This window comes from Hevea brasiliensis, chromosome 5 (genome assembly GCF_030052815.1).
Source record: "Hevea brasiliensis isolate MT/VB/25A 57/8 chromosome 5, ASM3005281v1, whole genome shotgun sequence".
NCBI lineage: Eukaryota > Viridiplantae > Streptophyta > Magnoliopsida > Malpighiales > Euphorbiaceae > Hevea > Hevea brasiliensis.
In genome coordinates this window covers 5,502,914-5,518,940 of record NC_079497.1, presented here as the reverse complement: position 1 = coordinate 5,518,940, position 16,027 = coordinate 5,502,914, and the positions used below count along the sequence as shown (strand labels likewise).

The following is a 16,027-nucleotide window of genomic DNA, read 5'->3' as shown; positions in this document are numbered from 1 at the left end:
ACATGTTTATTAATGACATTTTTAATGTCCAAAAAATTACCATTATATATTTATTTCACAATAAAAATTTATTTATAAAAACACTAATTAATTTGTTATTAATTTGATGAATTGTGCTCATCCATATGGTCGTTATAGATAATAATTTTTTATTTTTCAACACATGCAAGGCACAATATAAAATTGATTTTAAATATAGGCAAAATATATAAATTCATCATTAAATTTTTAAAACACTCTATGACACACCTCGATTCCAGTAACCGTCTCATAATACATTTTAACTCTTGTAAAATAAAGTAAAATTAAGATATTTTTTAATATATTATTATGATATAAATAGTACCTTAATTTCATTTTATAAGAGTTAAAATGTATCATAAAATATCGATAGAAATTAGAGTATTTTATGGGACATTTTCAGAATGCCACAAAATTTTTTTTTATGTTTGAACATATTAATGTGAAGTAATACTAAAGTGACAATGATTTATCTCTTAATACTAAAGTTTAAAATATCATACTCTTAAATATGAAGGGCATGATAGTTATAATAAAAGATAGCTACTCTTATTGTATAGTTAATTAAAATATCATACTTTTCAATATAAAAATAAAATTATAATTTTATAACGTATTAATTTTCACTTTATTTAATTTTTTTTTCTATAAAGAAGAGTAGAAAAAAAAAGCACCATTTCCCTATAAATTACAATTTATTCAATGAAATTTAATAAAATATATAACTTAATTTTTATATTTTTAAAATTAAATAATTTAATTCATAACATTTGATAAAATTCATAATTTAGTCTATTTATTTAATTTACTGTTAATTATAGTATAAATGATCAAAATATTTTTAATTATATATATTTTATAACTTAAACAATTTAATTCTTAAGATTTTGTATTACAAATAAAATAAATTAAATCAAAAGAGTATTTTATTTATAAAGTTTAAATCAATAGATTATTTTATTTATAACATAAAATTTTAGAAACTAAATTATTTTAATAAAAAAATATATAATGTTAAAAATATTTTAATTGTTTTATCGTGAGTGACAGTCAATTAGACAAAATGACTAATAACTTTTAACAAAATTTTAAAGGTTAAATTAATTAATTTTAAAAATATAAAAACTAAATTATATATATATTTAAACATCAGGGCTAACTTGCAATTAAAAATTTTTTTATTTTTTTTTATACGAACATGAGTTAATTAAAAATAAAATAAAATAATAATAATAATAATAATAAAGCGCCACCCGGAAGAAAGTTACACGCGAGTCACGTTACTAAGCGACGCGGGATTGAAATGGCCGTGCCACGCAAGCTGGGCGTAGTCATGGTCAAAGAGGACAATCGAATGAGAAGATAACGCGTACGTCAAGTGCAAAGCAAATGACAAAAGAACTGGTCAATCCTCCATGAATTAGCAAAAAAGAGCTAATCACGTTTTTGAACTTTATTCACAATATTAACATTGTGATAGTTGCTTGGAATGAGGGGCCATCCATGTGAATATTTTATAAATAAAGTCTATTTTTTTATTTTTATAGTAAATATTTTCAAATTAAATTTCTTCCATGAATTCATTCTCATTGACCTAATGCTTATCAATGCATTATGCAATATCTAATTAACATGTTATTGTTATAATAATAATTTTATAGAACAATGACTCCAGTTTATCAAATAATTGTTTAATTTAATATTTTAAATGTTAAATCTCTGCTAATTTATTTAAAACTTGCTTTAATATGAAAAATAAAATATAAAAAATGGTTAAAAGCAAGCGTTCATAATTAAAACCACAGCAGTGTAAATTAAAAAAAAAAAAAAAGTATGTGCTAGTTCACGTATTGCCATGGTTTTATCAAGAATTGGGCTGAAGCAAGCCTAACTAGAGCGTAGATTTTCCTAAAATGGGCCAAGTCGAGTTCATCTCCTGCACGTTGGGCTTGCTATTTCTATTCCATAGAAACGCATGCCTTCGTTTTGAGAAAAACTGTCGTTTTGGCAAGCATATGTCTTATTTAGTGAATCATATAAAAGCGACTTGACGTTGGACAGCTACTGAAAACGATCCAGCGGTAAACCTCCTTCCCATTTTGAAATCCGCGCAACAAAATCATCGACGGCTCTCTCTCTCTCTCTCTCTCTCTCTCTCTGCGCAATGGCGAGATACTGTAGAATCAAGGTCCCTTTCTTTTTCCTCTGTAATTATCTCTTTCCTTGACCACTAACTGATCGATTGCTCAATGTTCTGTCTTGTTTTGGTTTCTCTTTTCATTTGTAGAATTTTAGCTTCCATTCGAGGTTCATCATCATGTGGTTAGAGGCGATTTAACTTTGGATAAAATGGCTATAATATTTCTCTTCATTTTCAGGTCTGGCATTTTGAGCTTTACTTCGTTTAGGTAATAGTTTCTGAAACAATGTTACTTACAGATCTTTTGAAGATTTTAGTTGCTCATGAATGCATGTTGTGAATTGAACTCCAGTTTCGGCAGTTTTTGTGCTTTGCTTGAAACTGTAAATATATTTATAAGTTGGGGTTGTTATGTTTCTGTTAGTTAGTTACTAACAGCTCCGGCTCAGCATTTAGGGATTAGATTTTTACTTTGCTTCGTGTATAGGTACTTCAATGTATTGAATCAAATACGACTACTGAAGATTATTCTTCAATTGCAGTTTTTATTCCTTGCTTAAGTGTGTTCATGGTATCAGAGCACATATAAGGGGTGCTTCTTTTCGTCTGGGGTTTAGAATTTGTTGATAACTGAGTTTAGAGTTGCAGAGATTAGCTGCTTCTGGAAATGGAGTCTATTGAGGCAGATTGAGATCGTGAAATGTGATCTGAAAATCAGGCACAAGGATTTAGGAACGTAGATCATGATAAAAAAGTAATAGATGCTGATTCTTTGGTTTTGCAAAATTCAGATCATCCAAGTATGATCTTAGTAAGTGCACTTCTCACTGGTTCTAATTACTCAGCTTGGAGCAAATCTACGATTATAGCTCTAAGAGCTTAGTACAAACTAGGTTTTATTAATGGTAAATGTATAATTCCTGATGTGAATTCTCCGATGTTGACAAGTGGCAATTGTTTGATAATATGGTGATAATTTCATGGATTTTGAACTCAATTTCAAAAGAATTGGCTTAAGCTTTCTTGTATTTTACCACAGCTAGAGAACTGTGGGAAGAACTAGAGCAAAGGTTTGAGAAAATAAATTTTGGCAAAAAGAAGGAGTTTGTAAAGAAAGAAGATCTTTACTGTGACAATTCTAATGCTTCTGGTCATGCAAGAGACACTTGCTTCAAAATTTATGGTTATCCTGATTGGTACAAAGAGTTGAAACAGAAGAAAGGGAAAAGTCAAGTTTGTGTGGCAGCTAATGTCGCAAATATGGTAGTGAAGCTTGTGCCAGAATAAGTATGAGGATTGGTCTGTGAATCTCACCAATGTCATACGACAGTAGATACTGCAATAAATGAAAGTTATGCAGGTATGCAAGCTCACTAAGTCCTTGTGTGGACTTAACCAAGCAAGTTGGCAATGGAATAAGGACTTTACTAAGAATTTGCAAAATTATGGTTTTACTCAATCTTCATCTAAGTTGTGAAAGGGTCTGTTGATAGTTTCATTGCTTTGTTGGTATATGTTGATGATGTTTTGATCACAGGGGTCGATGAAAAAGATATAATTGCCATCAAGCAATTTTTGGATAAACAATTCACCATTTAAGGATCTTGGCTATGCCAAGTACTTTTTTGGTCTTGGAATGGCACGGTCTACAAATGGGATGTATCTCAGTCAAGGAAATATGTTTTTGGATATCCTCGATGATGCAGGATTGTCTTCAGCTAAACCAATATCTACACTTATGCTTTGGGGGTTAAAGCTGGAGACTGATGTGGGAGAATTGTTTCAAGAATCTAAAAGATATTGCAGGCTGATTGGAAGGTTATTATATCTTGGATTTACATGCCCAAATGTCACATACTCAGTCCAACAGTTGAGTAAATTCATGCAAACTCTGCAGAAGCCTCATTGAGAAGCTGCTGTTCACGCGCTGAAAAGGATTATTTTTTCCTACTAACTCTACATTTCAATTGGCCGCCTTTTGTGATGTCGACTGGGCTTCATGTCCCGTGTCGAGAAAATCTGTGTCAGGCTTTTGTATCTTTTTGGGGTTTGCACTTGTTTCTTGAAAATCGAAGAAGCAGTCCGCTGTTAGTCATTCTTCAGCTGAGGCTGAGTATAGGGGTATGGCATCTATTGTTTGCAAGCTTCAGCAGATTACTTAAAGAATTTCAGATTTCAGTCTTGCATATTCCTCTTCATTTTCATGTTCGGACAAAGCATTTAAAATAGATTGTCATGTGGTGAGGGATCGGCTTGCTAGGGGCTTCATCCAAACGGTTTATGTTTCTTCTAGCCAGCAACCTGCGGGCTTGTTCACTAACTCCTTGTCTTCAGTTTCATAAGATTTTCTCTTGGCCAAGATGAGACTTCTCCTCGTCTCCATCTTGAGGGGGATGTAAAATATATTTATTAGTTAGCTTGAAGTGATTTAGTTACTCTGTAAGTTGGGGTTGTTATGTTTCTGTTCTTTAGTTAGTAACCAGCAGCTCCAGCTCAGCATGTAGGGATTAGTTTTTTTACTTTGCTTCATGTATACATACATGAAGAATAAGTTGTAAGTTTAAAAATAATTATTTGTAGAATTAAAATTATTATAAGAATAATTTGTTAAAAGCGTTTCGTAAAAAATAAAAAGATATTATTATAAGTTTAAATTAATGAAAATGAGATTATTTATTCTATTAAATAGGAAATTGCAAAATTATGAATGAGTAGAAAATAAAGTGAGATTTATTATGAAAATTTCATAAATAGTACATTTTTCTATATTAAAATGCTAAACTAAAACACATCATTTTTTCGATGATAATTAATCTTTTTAATAGAAAACTTTCTATTCAATAATCATTTTATAAATTAACACTCATATTTTTATGTAATTGAGTGCCATAAGATATCATTAGCCTTTCACCTCTTAATTTTAATTTTTTTAATAATTATTTTCCATTGTCATATTATGTCTTCTTAATTTATCAAATCTTCAAACAATCTTCATATTAGTTTAGTAATAAAAAAATTAATTAAAAATAAACACGATAAATAAATTGAGTAAATCAAATTTAAAATAAATATTGATTTATTCAGATTATTATAAATCATTTCAAATTGTACTTACAATTTAAATCAAATTAGTAAATTCTTTTTCGCTTGTTTTATCTATCGTACTTTTATTTTCTTATTATTTATAGTAAATTAGTTAAGTTAAACATTTAATATAATTAATTAAATAAATAATTTAAAAAATTAATAATTAAAGTTCGTGAAGGTTTTTTTTTTATTATTAATTAAACATCTATATTTTGTAAAATCTGTAAATAGAAAATCATATTTTTACTAAAATGTTAATCGTAACTAAGTTTAGAGAGATTTACGTTTAATAAGTTTTAGACTTTTATTTAATTAGTTTAACATTATTAGGAATCCTATTTATTTAAAATTACTAATTAAAGAGTTAATAATAATAATAATAATAATAGTAGTAGTAGCAGTAGTAGTAGAAATAATAGGGTTCACATTCAATAATTTTAGTCTTAGAGTTACATTGAAAAACATATATGAATAATTTTAAAATTAAAATTTTAATTTTATTATTATTTTTTTTTAAATAATGAGTTTACATGGATATTGTAATCAATTCATAAGTTTGTATAAATAGTGTTGTTAAAGAAACAGGTATGTAAAACCATTTGTTCCAAACAGAAACAAGTATGCAATTTCAGAGCATGAAAATTTATCAAGACTCATCATAAAATAATAATTAGCATAAATCAAAGAGTTTCATTGCCTTACTATTGCATTTTCACGAACACAACAATATTAATATTAATACTACTATTATTAACACACTGAGATTAACATCACAGGTTGTCTTCGCAATCTTGGAAAAATTGGAAATCACTGATAGTTATCATGGAAAGAAGATATGGCACAGCCAAGTCGCTCCAGGTTCCTTCGGCAAACTAAAAGAATTGAGAATTGCATTTTGTGGAGCTGTAGAGACTGTTTTTCCATGTGGAGTCTGGAGCAATTTCAAAAGATTAGAGGTTTTGTCTGTGCAGTATTGTGATTCCTTACAAGAGATATATCAAGTCCAAGAAGAGATCAATGTTGAAGAAACAAATGTTGTAGCTGTTTTTGAGTTCACAGAATTGCATATTCAAGGATTGCACAACTTGAAGCATATATGGAATAAGGATCCACAACAAGGTGTCGCCTTTCCCCATTTGCGATCAGTAAAGGTTTCAAATTGTAAGGTCCTGAAAGATCTCTTTTCAGCCTCCATAGGCAAGGGTCCTTTGCAACTCGAAGACATAAATATAAAAAATTGTTGTATGATGGAAGAGATCATCAAATCGGAAGTAGCAGGGGAAGCAATATCCAATCTGATCAGCTTCCCTTCGTTGATCTCCATAGATCTGCTAAAGTTGCCTACCTTGTCAAAGTTTTTATTCAGGAAGCTATAATTTGGAATGTCCATTTTGAAAAGGATCAAGATCGTTCATTGTCCAAAAATTAATTCATCCAATGCACGTATATTTGGTCATAAGGTTAGTATGCTTTGTTGAAAAGTTATTTTATTTCCTGAATTTGATTTTGCCCACTTCTTTTCTTCTATGTCATTCTCACCATTCACAAAATTTACGATGAACCACGTTAAATTTTACATTTTTTATTTTGTGTGGGTGTGATTTTTTCTCAACAATATTGTTTGCTAAATTTTAGTCCTCGTGTGTAAACACAATATAGTAGTGGAAAGTGAAGCTTATGTCAGTCAGAATAAGTACGAGGACTGGTCTGTGAATCTCATCAATGTCAAACAACAGGAGATACTGCAATAAATGAAAGGCAAATCTGTGAGTGATGCTAATGCTGTCAATTTTTCTGTTTTACAGATTCCTGTAGGTAATATTTCTTCCTTTCCTGCTGTACCTGTTGTTTCTTCGCTTATTTTTTATCATTTATACCTTGCATTTTAAGTTAATTTGTCATCTCAATCTGAACCAACATCTTATCATGAAGCTAAAACTCTTCCTAATTGGGTTGAGGCTATGCAAAAGGATTGACAACATTGGCATAGTAGCTTACTTAACTTCCTCCAAAAAAGAAACGTATTGCATCTAAATGGGTTTTCAAAAAAAAATATAATCCTAATGGAACTATTGAGAGATATGAGGCTAGGTTGGTAGTAAAGGGTTAAAATCAATTGGTTGGCATTGACTACATAGATATTTTTGCACCTGTGGCTAAGCTTGTTTTCGCAAGTTTTTAGCTATACCTACTACACAGTCATGGTCCATTCATCAATTAGACATTAGCAAGACATTCCTTCATGGGTATATTGATGAAGATTTATATACGTTGCCTCCTGAAGGATATTATAAATCACAACAAGGGCAGATTTGCATGCTCACTAAGTCCTTGTATGGACTTAATCAAGCAAGTAGGCAAAGGAATAGGGAGTTTACTAAGAATTTGCTGAATTTTAGTTTTACTCAATCCTCATCTGATCATTGTTTGTTTGTGAAGTGGTCTGCTGATAGTTTCATTACTTTGTTGGTATATATTGATAATGTTTTGATTACAGGGGTCAATGAAAAAGATACAATTGCCACTAAGTAATTTTTGTCTTTCTTCTCACCAGCAACCTGCAGAATTGTTGAACAAGTACTTGTCTTCAGTTTCATTTTATTTTCTCTTGGCCAAGATGGGACTTGTGGAGTTATCCTTGTCTCCATCTTGAGGGGGGTGTAATCATATTTATTAGTCAGCTTAAAGTGATCTAGTTACTCTGTAAGTTGGGGTTGTTCTGTTTCTGTTAGTTACTAACAGCTGCAGCTCAGCATGTAGGGATTAGTTTTTTTACTTTCATTCATGTATAAATACTTAATATATTAATCAAATTATATGACTACTGAAGATTATTCTTCAACTGCAGTTTTTCTTTCTTGCTTATTCAGAAACCCTCAACTGATTGACAATTAGTTGGGCGCCATAGGAATTTTGGATGAGCTGAAATTTATAGAACACAATCGCGATAAATCCACCACAGCTCCTACTTGTTTATAGTTAAATTCAACTGCTAAACCAACGGAAGGGAAACAGTTGCAACTAACAGAACTTGATTTTAACTAATCCCCCTCAACTCGACTCATGTGATTCCTTAGAAATAATTAATGTTTTTTGTCAGTAAGTTTGAGCTATGTTTTATCATGTTCTATCTGCGGACAACGACTTCTGCAACTTTGGATTTGAAAGAAAATAAATTAAGTAACAATTTGATAAAAAAAAAAAGTAGGAAAGATGTGAAATCCATTACAAAAAAGAGTAAGAAAAAGCAGGAATCAAATCCTACCTAAATAATTTCTTAGAGAACATTATGCTAAAGCAGCTTAGGAGGGGGAACACTATAAATTAACTAATTCACATGTTGGACCAACTAGAAAGGAAAAAAGAACTTAAAGTAGCAGTTAAAAAAAAAAAAAGGAGAAAAAGTAAAGCACTGCAAGCTTCTTTTAATTTAATATTGGCCATAATGGAGCAATGGCCCAGCTTATTAATGGTTTCTCCACAAGATAATGACGCTTAAACAATAGTGAATTAGCCTTTACTGGAGAATTGTCAAAAGCAAAGGATGCCTTGTCAATGGAAAAATAATCAAAGGTTTTACAGGTTCTTTATATTGGTAAAGGGTAAATCACACAGATGATGCCTTAATTTAGAATATAGAACAATAAGGTCCTTGAATTTTAATTTGTAAAATAAAAACTCTAATATTTAATTTAAGTAATATAAAAATTATTATTCTTTCAAACATAAATTCATAATTTTAAAATCTTACAAAACCTCGCATTATTTTATAAAACCATCTCTCAAATATAGTGTTAGCCACCCGGGAATTGAATTGCCTAGGACAAAAAGAGTAATGGAAAGAAAAAGAACATGTGAAATCAAATCCTGCCTAAATAAATTCTTATAGAATGTTATGCTAAAGCAGCTTAGGAGAGGGAAACACTATAAATTAATTAATTGCTTCACTAGAACAGAAAAAAAAAAAGGAAACAGTAAAGCACTCAAATTTCTTTTAGTTTTATATTTCCTAATTGGGTAATGGCCCAGCTTAGTATTGGTTTTTCCACAAGATAATAATACTTAATTTTTCAGCTCAGCAAGGGGTACGTCCAACGCGAAGAAGATTTTACTGTCTTTCTGTAATTTCCTCTTTGCTTTTCTTTTCTTTGATTGCAGGTTTTGTTCTGATTATGTAATTTCGTGGCTGGTTCTTGCATCCGCTGGTTTTTGCCGTTGGTACCCTGCACATGCTGCCTTGCTAGTTGTTGGGGCTGCAAAGTTTCAGGGCTGCCCTTTTTATTTTGGAGTCAATTTTACTTTCATTTTTCATTAAAAAAAAAAGAAAATATAGAAAAAAAATAAAAATAAAAGGCTTTTCCACAAGATAATGATACTTAAACCATAGGCGATTAGCCTTTATTGGAGAATGGTCAAAAGCAAAGCATGGCTTGTCAATACGAAAAGAATCTTATGACATCATGCGGGCCGAGGAGTAAGCCAACTTTTATTGATTGCTTTTTTTTTTTTTTTTAGTAATAACAGTGTGTGAAAAGAAAACGACATAATTTTATAACCGTATGACATCATGTGAAATGAGTTGGAGTTGATGAGAGTTTTTCCCAATGCAATATACAAAATAATTATAATAAAAAAGTAATTTCGTTTATTTTATAAAAAATATTATATTTTTTTATTTAAAAAATTAAAAAATTCATATATTTTTATAATTAAAAACATTATAAAATATATTTAAAAACTTATTTTACTTTTAAAATATTTTAATTAATAAGTGTTATATTTTTTTTACAATGATATAATTAATTTTTCATGATTGTAATTAAATAAATATTTTTTAAATAATAAGGTCCCTGTTTTCCATTTGGAGAACACTCGGTGAAAAACAACTTGTTTTCTAAATTTTAGTTAAATTTAAAAAAATATATATTTTTTTTAATTTTCATTTAGAAAATTAATATATATGAATACAAAATTGTAATTTTTTAATTTTTAAATTTTTTTTAAATTACTTCAATTTTTCACAATTGACAAGCCTTTATTTTTTTTTCCAAATAATTTTGAGTTCCATACCTCTATTTTATTATGTTCTATATGTGAACAACAACTTGTGATGTTACATTGATGTTACACAAATGCTTTTCAGAGCCACAAGGAGCGCATACAAAGCTGGTCTTTATTTTCTGTTTCACTTTTTCTCCTTGGAATGTTCCTTGCCTTCATAGGTATGCTCTTCAATGGCTCATAATTTTGCCTTTAATGAATATTCAGATTTCTTCTTATGATGATGACAACAGAAGAAGGAACAATGTTATTGTAGTTTTCTTCTAGTAAACATTCCATGTTCATAGTAAATTGAAAAGCTTCTTCTTGTCTAAATTTGATTTTCCCAACCAATTTATTCTAGCAATCAATTTTAGGCTTTTAGCAAATTCATATGAATTTGATCTCCTCCTCACAATACTGAATCTTAAACTCCTTTGCTTTTGTTTTGCAGGCATCCCAGTGAATAAATCTCTCTATACAATTAGTTATATGCTGATTACTTCTGCTTCAGCAGGAATCCCATTTTGTGCTTTATACTTACTGGTGAGTTCTAAAATTTACTTCTTACTATTTGGAGCTAAGGGCAAGTCTTTCTGAGATAATGCTTAAATAATAGGAGGTCTCAGATTTCCCAAGGGAGAGACTCTAATACTTAACAAGATCATATTTACTGTCACTGTCATTAGATTTTCTTTTTATGATTTTTTTTTTCTCAATAAAACCTCAGTTTAAATGCTTCTAAATTTTCTGTGCATGGCATTCTAAATCCATTGCAAAAACAGTAATGGAAAGGAAAAAAAAATAAAAAAGAAAAAACAAAGCAGAAATCAAATCCTACCTAAATAATTAAATCACATGTTGCCTCTGGGTAAAGCACTACAAATTTCTTTTAGTTTTACATTGGCTATAATGGAGCAATGGCCCAGCTTATAATGGTTTTTCCACAAGAAAATGATATACTTAAACCATAGTGAATTAGCCTTTGCTGGAGAATGGTCCAAAGCAAAGGTTTTATGCATTCTGTATATTTAACTAAAGCAACCTTCGGCCATAATTGAGTTTTCCTGTTGAGGAACAGTGATTCTAGCAGGTGGCGGACGCACAACTCAATAGTAGAGGATGAAAATTTAAATAGTTATATAATTATTATAATTCATAAAATTTTATAAATTATATTTTTATTATGCAATAGTCAATATTTATTTTTTTTTATAAACTATATAATTTATTAATTTTAACAATTACACCTTCAATTGCATCATCTTATATTAAGAAAAATTTTAGGAAAAATTTTTATACTAATTAGAAAATGTCATCAATTATAAATGATATTTACATTTCCTTTAAATTTAAAGTTGAATAAAGAATAAGTAATTATATCGAACGGTTACTGAACTTAATGTTTAATTCTTATTGAAAATGTTAACTTTATGATGATAGTTAAAATGTCATAAAAAATAAATTTATATTTTAAAAGTTTAAATATGTGCAGGGATATTTTAAAATTAAAAAAGTAACCGCTTGAGTAAAAATAAGAGAGAAGTGAGAGTCCACGGTGTAACCCTAATTGAGGTCCATAAATGAGTTGAGGGTGTCGAAGGACTGATCTTTTGAGAACCTATATCGTGTGATAAAGATGTATGTATGTAGATTATATAGAATCAAAAATTTTATTAAAATTATCATGATTTTAATAGAAATTCAATCATTTCTCTAATCTGTGCATGCGTGTACTCTTACCTTTGAAAAAAAAAAATTAAAAACCTAATTTTGATCCACAATAAACTAAATTTGATTCGGATCTCAAATAAAAAAATAATGAATTTTTAAGTCAGTAATAATTAAGCTGTCAAATAGGGTCATACAATTGATCCCGTTATAAATTTTTTTTTTTATAAATCTTTACTAATTTTAATCTGAAATTTTCAGCAACGGATGTCTACTTTATAATGCAAAAATGGGAACTCAATTTGAGTTGGTATTGAAGAAGATGTGGCTCTTGAAGTGAATCTGCATGGAATTGATGCTGCCATGATTTGGTACACATATATATATTTTTTAATAATAACAACAGTAGTAGGTGCAGTGGCAGACATATACTCCCACTTGGTGCAACTTGGTGAAAAGCATTACTTTTGATTGGATCGAGGGAAATAAAAGAAAGGGAATTTAATTTTTAAGAATTTTTTATTTAAATATCAAATAAACGAGGAATTATATTTCTCAATTCTTTTATAATTAATTTAAAATATTTTTCTTTAAATCAATAAGAAATTGTGAGAAAAAAGGGTTATTTATATTAAAAATATTTAAATGTTGTCCTACGATACAATAGAGATAAGAAAAATGTGAGAATATAATAATTTAAAAAATATATATATATATATATATATTTTAATCTTTTAATAATCTTTAAATAATATAAAATAAATTAAATATATTTTTTTCTTTATTTAATTTTTCTCCATTTAACCTGCTCAGTTAAAAATGGTTAATTTTTTAGTCGCCGTGTCTCAGCCTTTATTGGAGAGAAATATGTCCCACCTGTTAGGGTAAGTGTGATGCCCAACATGGTTAAATCATAAATAGTTTTACGATGTAGAGAAATAGATAATTGTAAAAGAATGGCTTTCGAAATGAAACAAACAGAGAAAAAGGAGTAAGCATGTAGGACAGGAGAAGCACAAGCAATTCAACAAGTTGCTACTTTAGGTCACTTTGATCCTTAATTTTCTTAATTCATTTATTTCTCAATGGCTACAATGGACATTAATATAATCTGTCGTATAATGGCTCAACGCATGCCTTGTCAATGAAAAAGAATTAGAAGGTTTTATGCGTTCTTAATAAGACTACATGCGTTTTCCCTTTCTCTTTATTCAGTTTCTGCTTTCTTTCTCTTCACCTCACTTGCTTTTAGCTCCTCGTACAAAAGGTTGAGGCATTTATGGAGCATAGAAGCCCAAAGAATTTTGTGCTTTCAAAATCTAATGTCATTAGAAATTCATAACTGTGGCAACTTGACAAATATATTTACTCTTTCGATGGCTATGGGGCTTGTAAGTCTACGTTGGATGAAAATAAAGGGGTGTGCTTTGGTAGAAGAAATCATCACAAAAGAAGAAGAGCAGGAAGAAGGCTGGGATAAAACTATCTTCCCTTCTTTATACTTCATTGATCTTGAGCATTTGCCTAGCCTACAATGTTTTTATTCAGGAAGTGACATTTTGGAATGTCCGTCCTTGGAAGATATATCTGCAGTTGACTGCCCAAAGATGAAGATACTTGCTTCCACATTTTCAAGGGAACAAGATTCAAGCATGAATGTAGAGGAAAACAAAGAAAGAATTGGCGAAGGAGATTCTGATTTGCCTGCAGCACACGTTTTCAATGGCAAGGTCAGTTTTGAAGGTCTTTTGCACTGCACGTTTCATTCTTTTATATATCATCACCATTTTTTTCTTTTATCACTCGTTCATGTCATTTATATTAAATATTAAAAATAATCCATTCTTTCATTCGTGAACTTCCCACATTTTTTCTGTGTTCCAAATGAAAACGTTTCTTATTGAAAATTTGAACCTTTTGATATTATAGAATTCAATCAATTTTACCAATTTGGCAAAATTAATCAAAATTTTTATTTAAATCAATCATTACATCATTGACTACATCGTTTAAGAGCTGCCTTGGTAGATGGCAAGGCTTTTTATACATTTTTTTTTTCATTTTTATTGTTTTTTAAAATAAAAAACTAACATTTCAAAATATTAAATTCATTATATCTGTAGATTATTTTTTCACATAAATTACTTTTGTAGATTTTTTGATCAAATATTTCTTCTTTACTCGTTAATTTTAAATCCATAAAAAGAAAGAAAATAATTTTAACATCTTAATCAAAGCTAAAATAATTATATTGATACTTTCCTGATCTCCATATTCCTTTTTTTCAAAAAAAAAAAATCAATAAAAATTAGTTAAAATCTTTTGAATACTTATGATAAATTGGAATTAACTAAAATGTGTTAACAATAAATAATAAAATGGTATTTCCTACTTGTACTAGTAATTGGTATCTTCATAAGTATTTCAAATTAATTTGGTTTAATATACAGGTTGCAGTCCAAAGGTTACACATACTGAGGGTGGCATGGAGCGACTTGATGGAGATATGGTGTCACAAATTTCAATATAAGCTTAGTAGCATTGAGCTGACTTGCTTTCCTGGCGAAAGTGCAATTTTCCCTTCTGATTTTTTTCAAAGGTTACCCAATCTAAGGATACTTGTTCTTTCTGATTCCTTAATTGAAGAAATATTCCTGCATCAAGTGAGAACTGATGAGCATAGATATCTTCAGTTCCTAGAGCTGTCTAAACTACCAAAGCTCAAGCACTTGGCGGAGAATGACTACTCGCAAACAATCTCAGCATTTCAATTTTTGAAAAGTTTAAAAGTAGTAGAATGTGGCAGGCTGAAAGTTTTAGTCCCATCCTCAATATCTTTCCCAAATCTGACAACTCTAACAATATCAAAATGTCATGGATTAGTAAATTTGATACCTCTGTCAACAGCTAGAAGTCTGGGGCAACTCCAAAGAATGAGTGTAAACGAATGCGAAATGCTACAACAAATAATAGCAAGTGAAGGAGATGGAGTAGAAGATGAGATTTGTTTCAGCAAACTAGAATATTTGGAGCTTGATTGTTTACCATGCCTCGCAAGCTTCTGCTCTGGTAATCATGCCTTCAATTTCCCGTCTTTGGAAGAAATGATTGTTATAAAATGCCCCAAGATGAAGTTTTTTGCTCAAGGAGTATTAAGCACAGCAAAGCTTTTAGGAGTACAAACAACGAGATTTTCTGCATTTAGTATGGCAAAGCTTTTTGGACGACAAGCAAGAAGCTCTCGAATGCTGAAAGAAGGTCGGCAATGGAACGGCAACCTTAACGACAGAATACAAGAGCTATTCATGGAAATGGTAAGTAATGATTTTTCTTTTTCATCATAATAAAGAAAAAAGTTTGCTATAGATTAGATGGTGTCAATTTAACTCATTATTATATAAATAATTTTTGTAATGCATATTTTCTTGTTTTAAAGATTTTGACTCATTTAATCTAACATATTTGATTTCAATGTCAATGCAAAATGTGCAGAATGATGAATAAAATTGGCACAAATTGGATTGGAATGAGGTTGATGCTGTAGATAGATGCCATTTGCTGGTGCAATGGTTTCATGGATTTGAGATTTTCCCATTTTCCTTTTTGTTTACATATAATATAGTCATGGATTTCTACAGCCATGTATATTTTCCCAAACTGCTATTTTCCCACTTTCCAGAGTGCACAGAAAAACAATGTGACTGTACCTTTTAAATGTTTGAATCTGTTGACTGTGAGGGATTTTGTAGTGTAAATTATTGAGAAAGACAGTTGGATAATCTAAATGTAGTAAATATGTGAATATTTGGTAAATACTAAATGGAGTGCTCAATTCAAATTCTAATAATTTGATTAAACCTTTTTCATAGGGAGTTAAAAAAGCCAAATTTATTGTAATATTGAATTTCTACACTGTCTGCAGCAAAATCATTTAATTTTAATATTGTTTTAGTAAATTCACTTTGCTAAATTTATATAAACTTTCACTCAAAAGACTTAAAAAGGCTAAAATTCAATCATAGTAACTTCGTTGAAATTGAAATAAAACTATAACAAGGAGTATATAGT

General features: G+C 29.7%; 2 protein-coding genes across 12 annotated transcripts; both read left to right on the top strand.

Moving 5' to 3' along the window:
• Positions 1–2,070: 2,070 nt before the first annotated feature.
• LOC110646590 (uncharacterized) lies at positions 2,071–8,090 on the top strand. 11 transcript variants are annotated; one of them, XR_009148773.1, is made up of 4 exons: positions 2,071–2,209; positions 6,025–6,708; positions 6,985–7,063; positions 7,746–8,090. XR_009148773.1 is itself a non-coding variant. In XM_058146682.1 (2 exons), exons 1-2 carry the CDS (start codon positions 2,186–2,188, stop codon positions 6,622–6,624), a joined length of 624 nt encoding a protein of 207 aa, XP_058002665.1. In that variant the 5' UTR covers positions 2,071–2,185; the 3' UTR covers positions 6,625–8,090. The 11 variants fall into 11 exon arrangements, 1 of the variants encoding a protein (XP_058002665.1); XR_009148772.1 differs by having other exon boundaries at positions 6,908–7,014; XR_009148771.1 differs by lacking the exon at positions 6,985–7,063.
• A 5,139-nt stretch (positions 8,091–13,229) lies between these two features.
• LOC110646588 (uncharacterized) lies at positions 13,230–15,772 on the top strand. The gene is made up of 3 exons (XM_058146681.1): positions 13,230–13,689; positions 14,410–15,273; positions 15,452–15,772. Exons 1-3 carry the CDS (start codon positions 13,282–13,284, stop codon positions 15,461–15,463), a joined length of 1,284 nt encoding a protein of 427 aa, XP_058002664.1. The 5' UTR covers positions 13,230–13,281; the 3' UTR covers positions 15,464–15,772.
• The last annotated feature ends 255 nt before the right edge of the window (positions 15,773–16,027 follow it).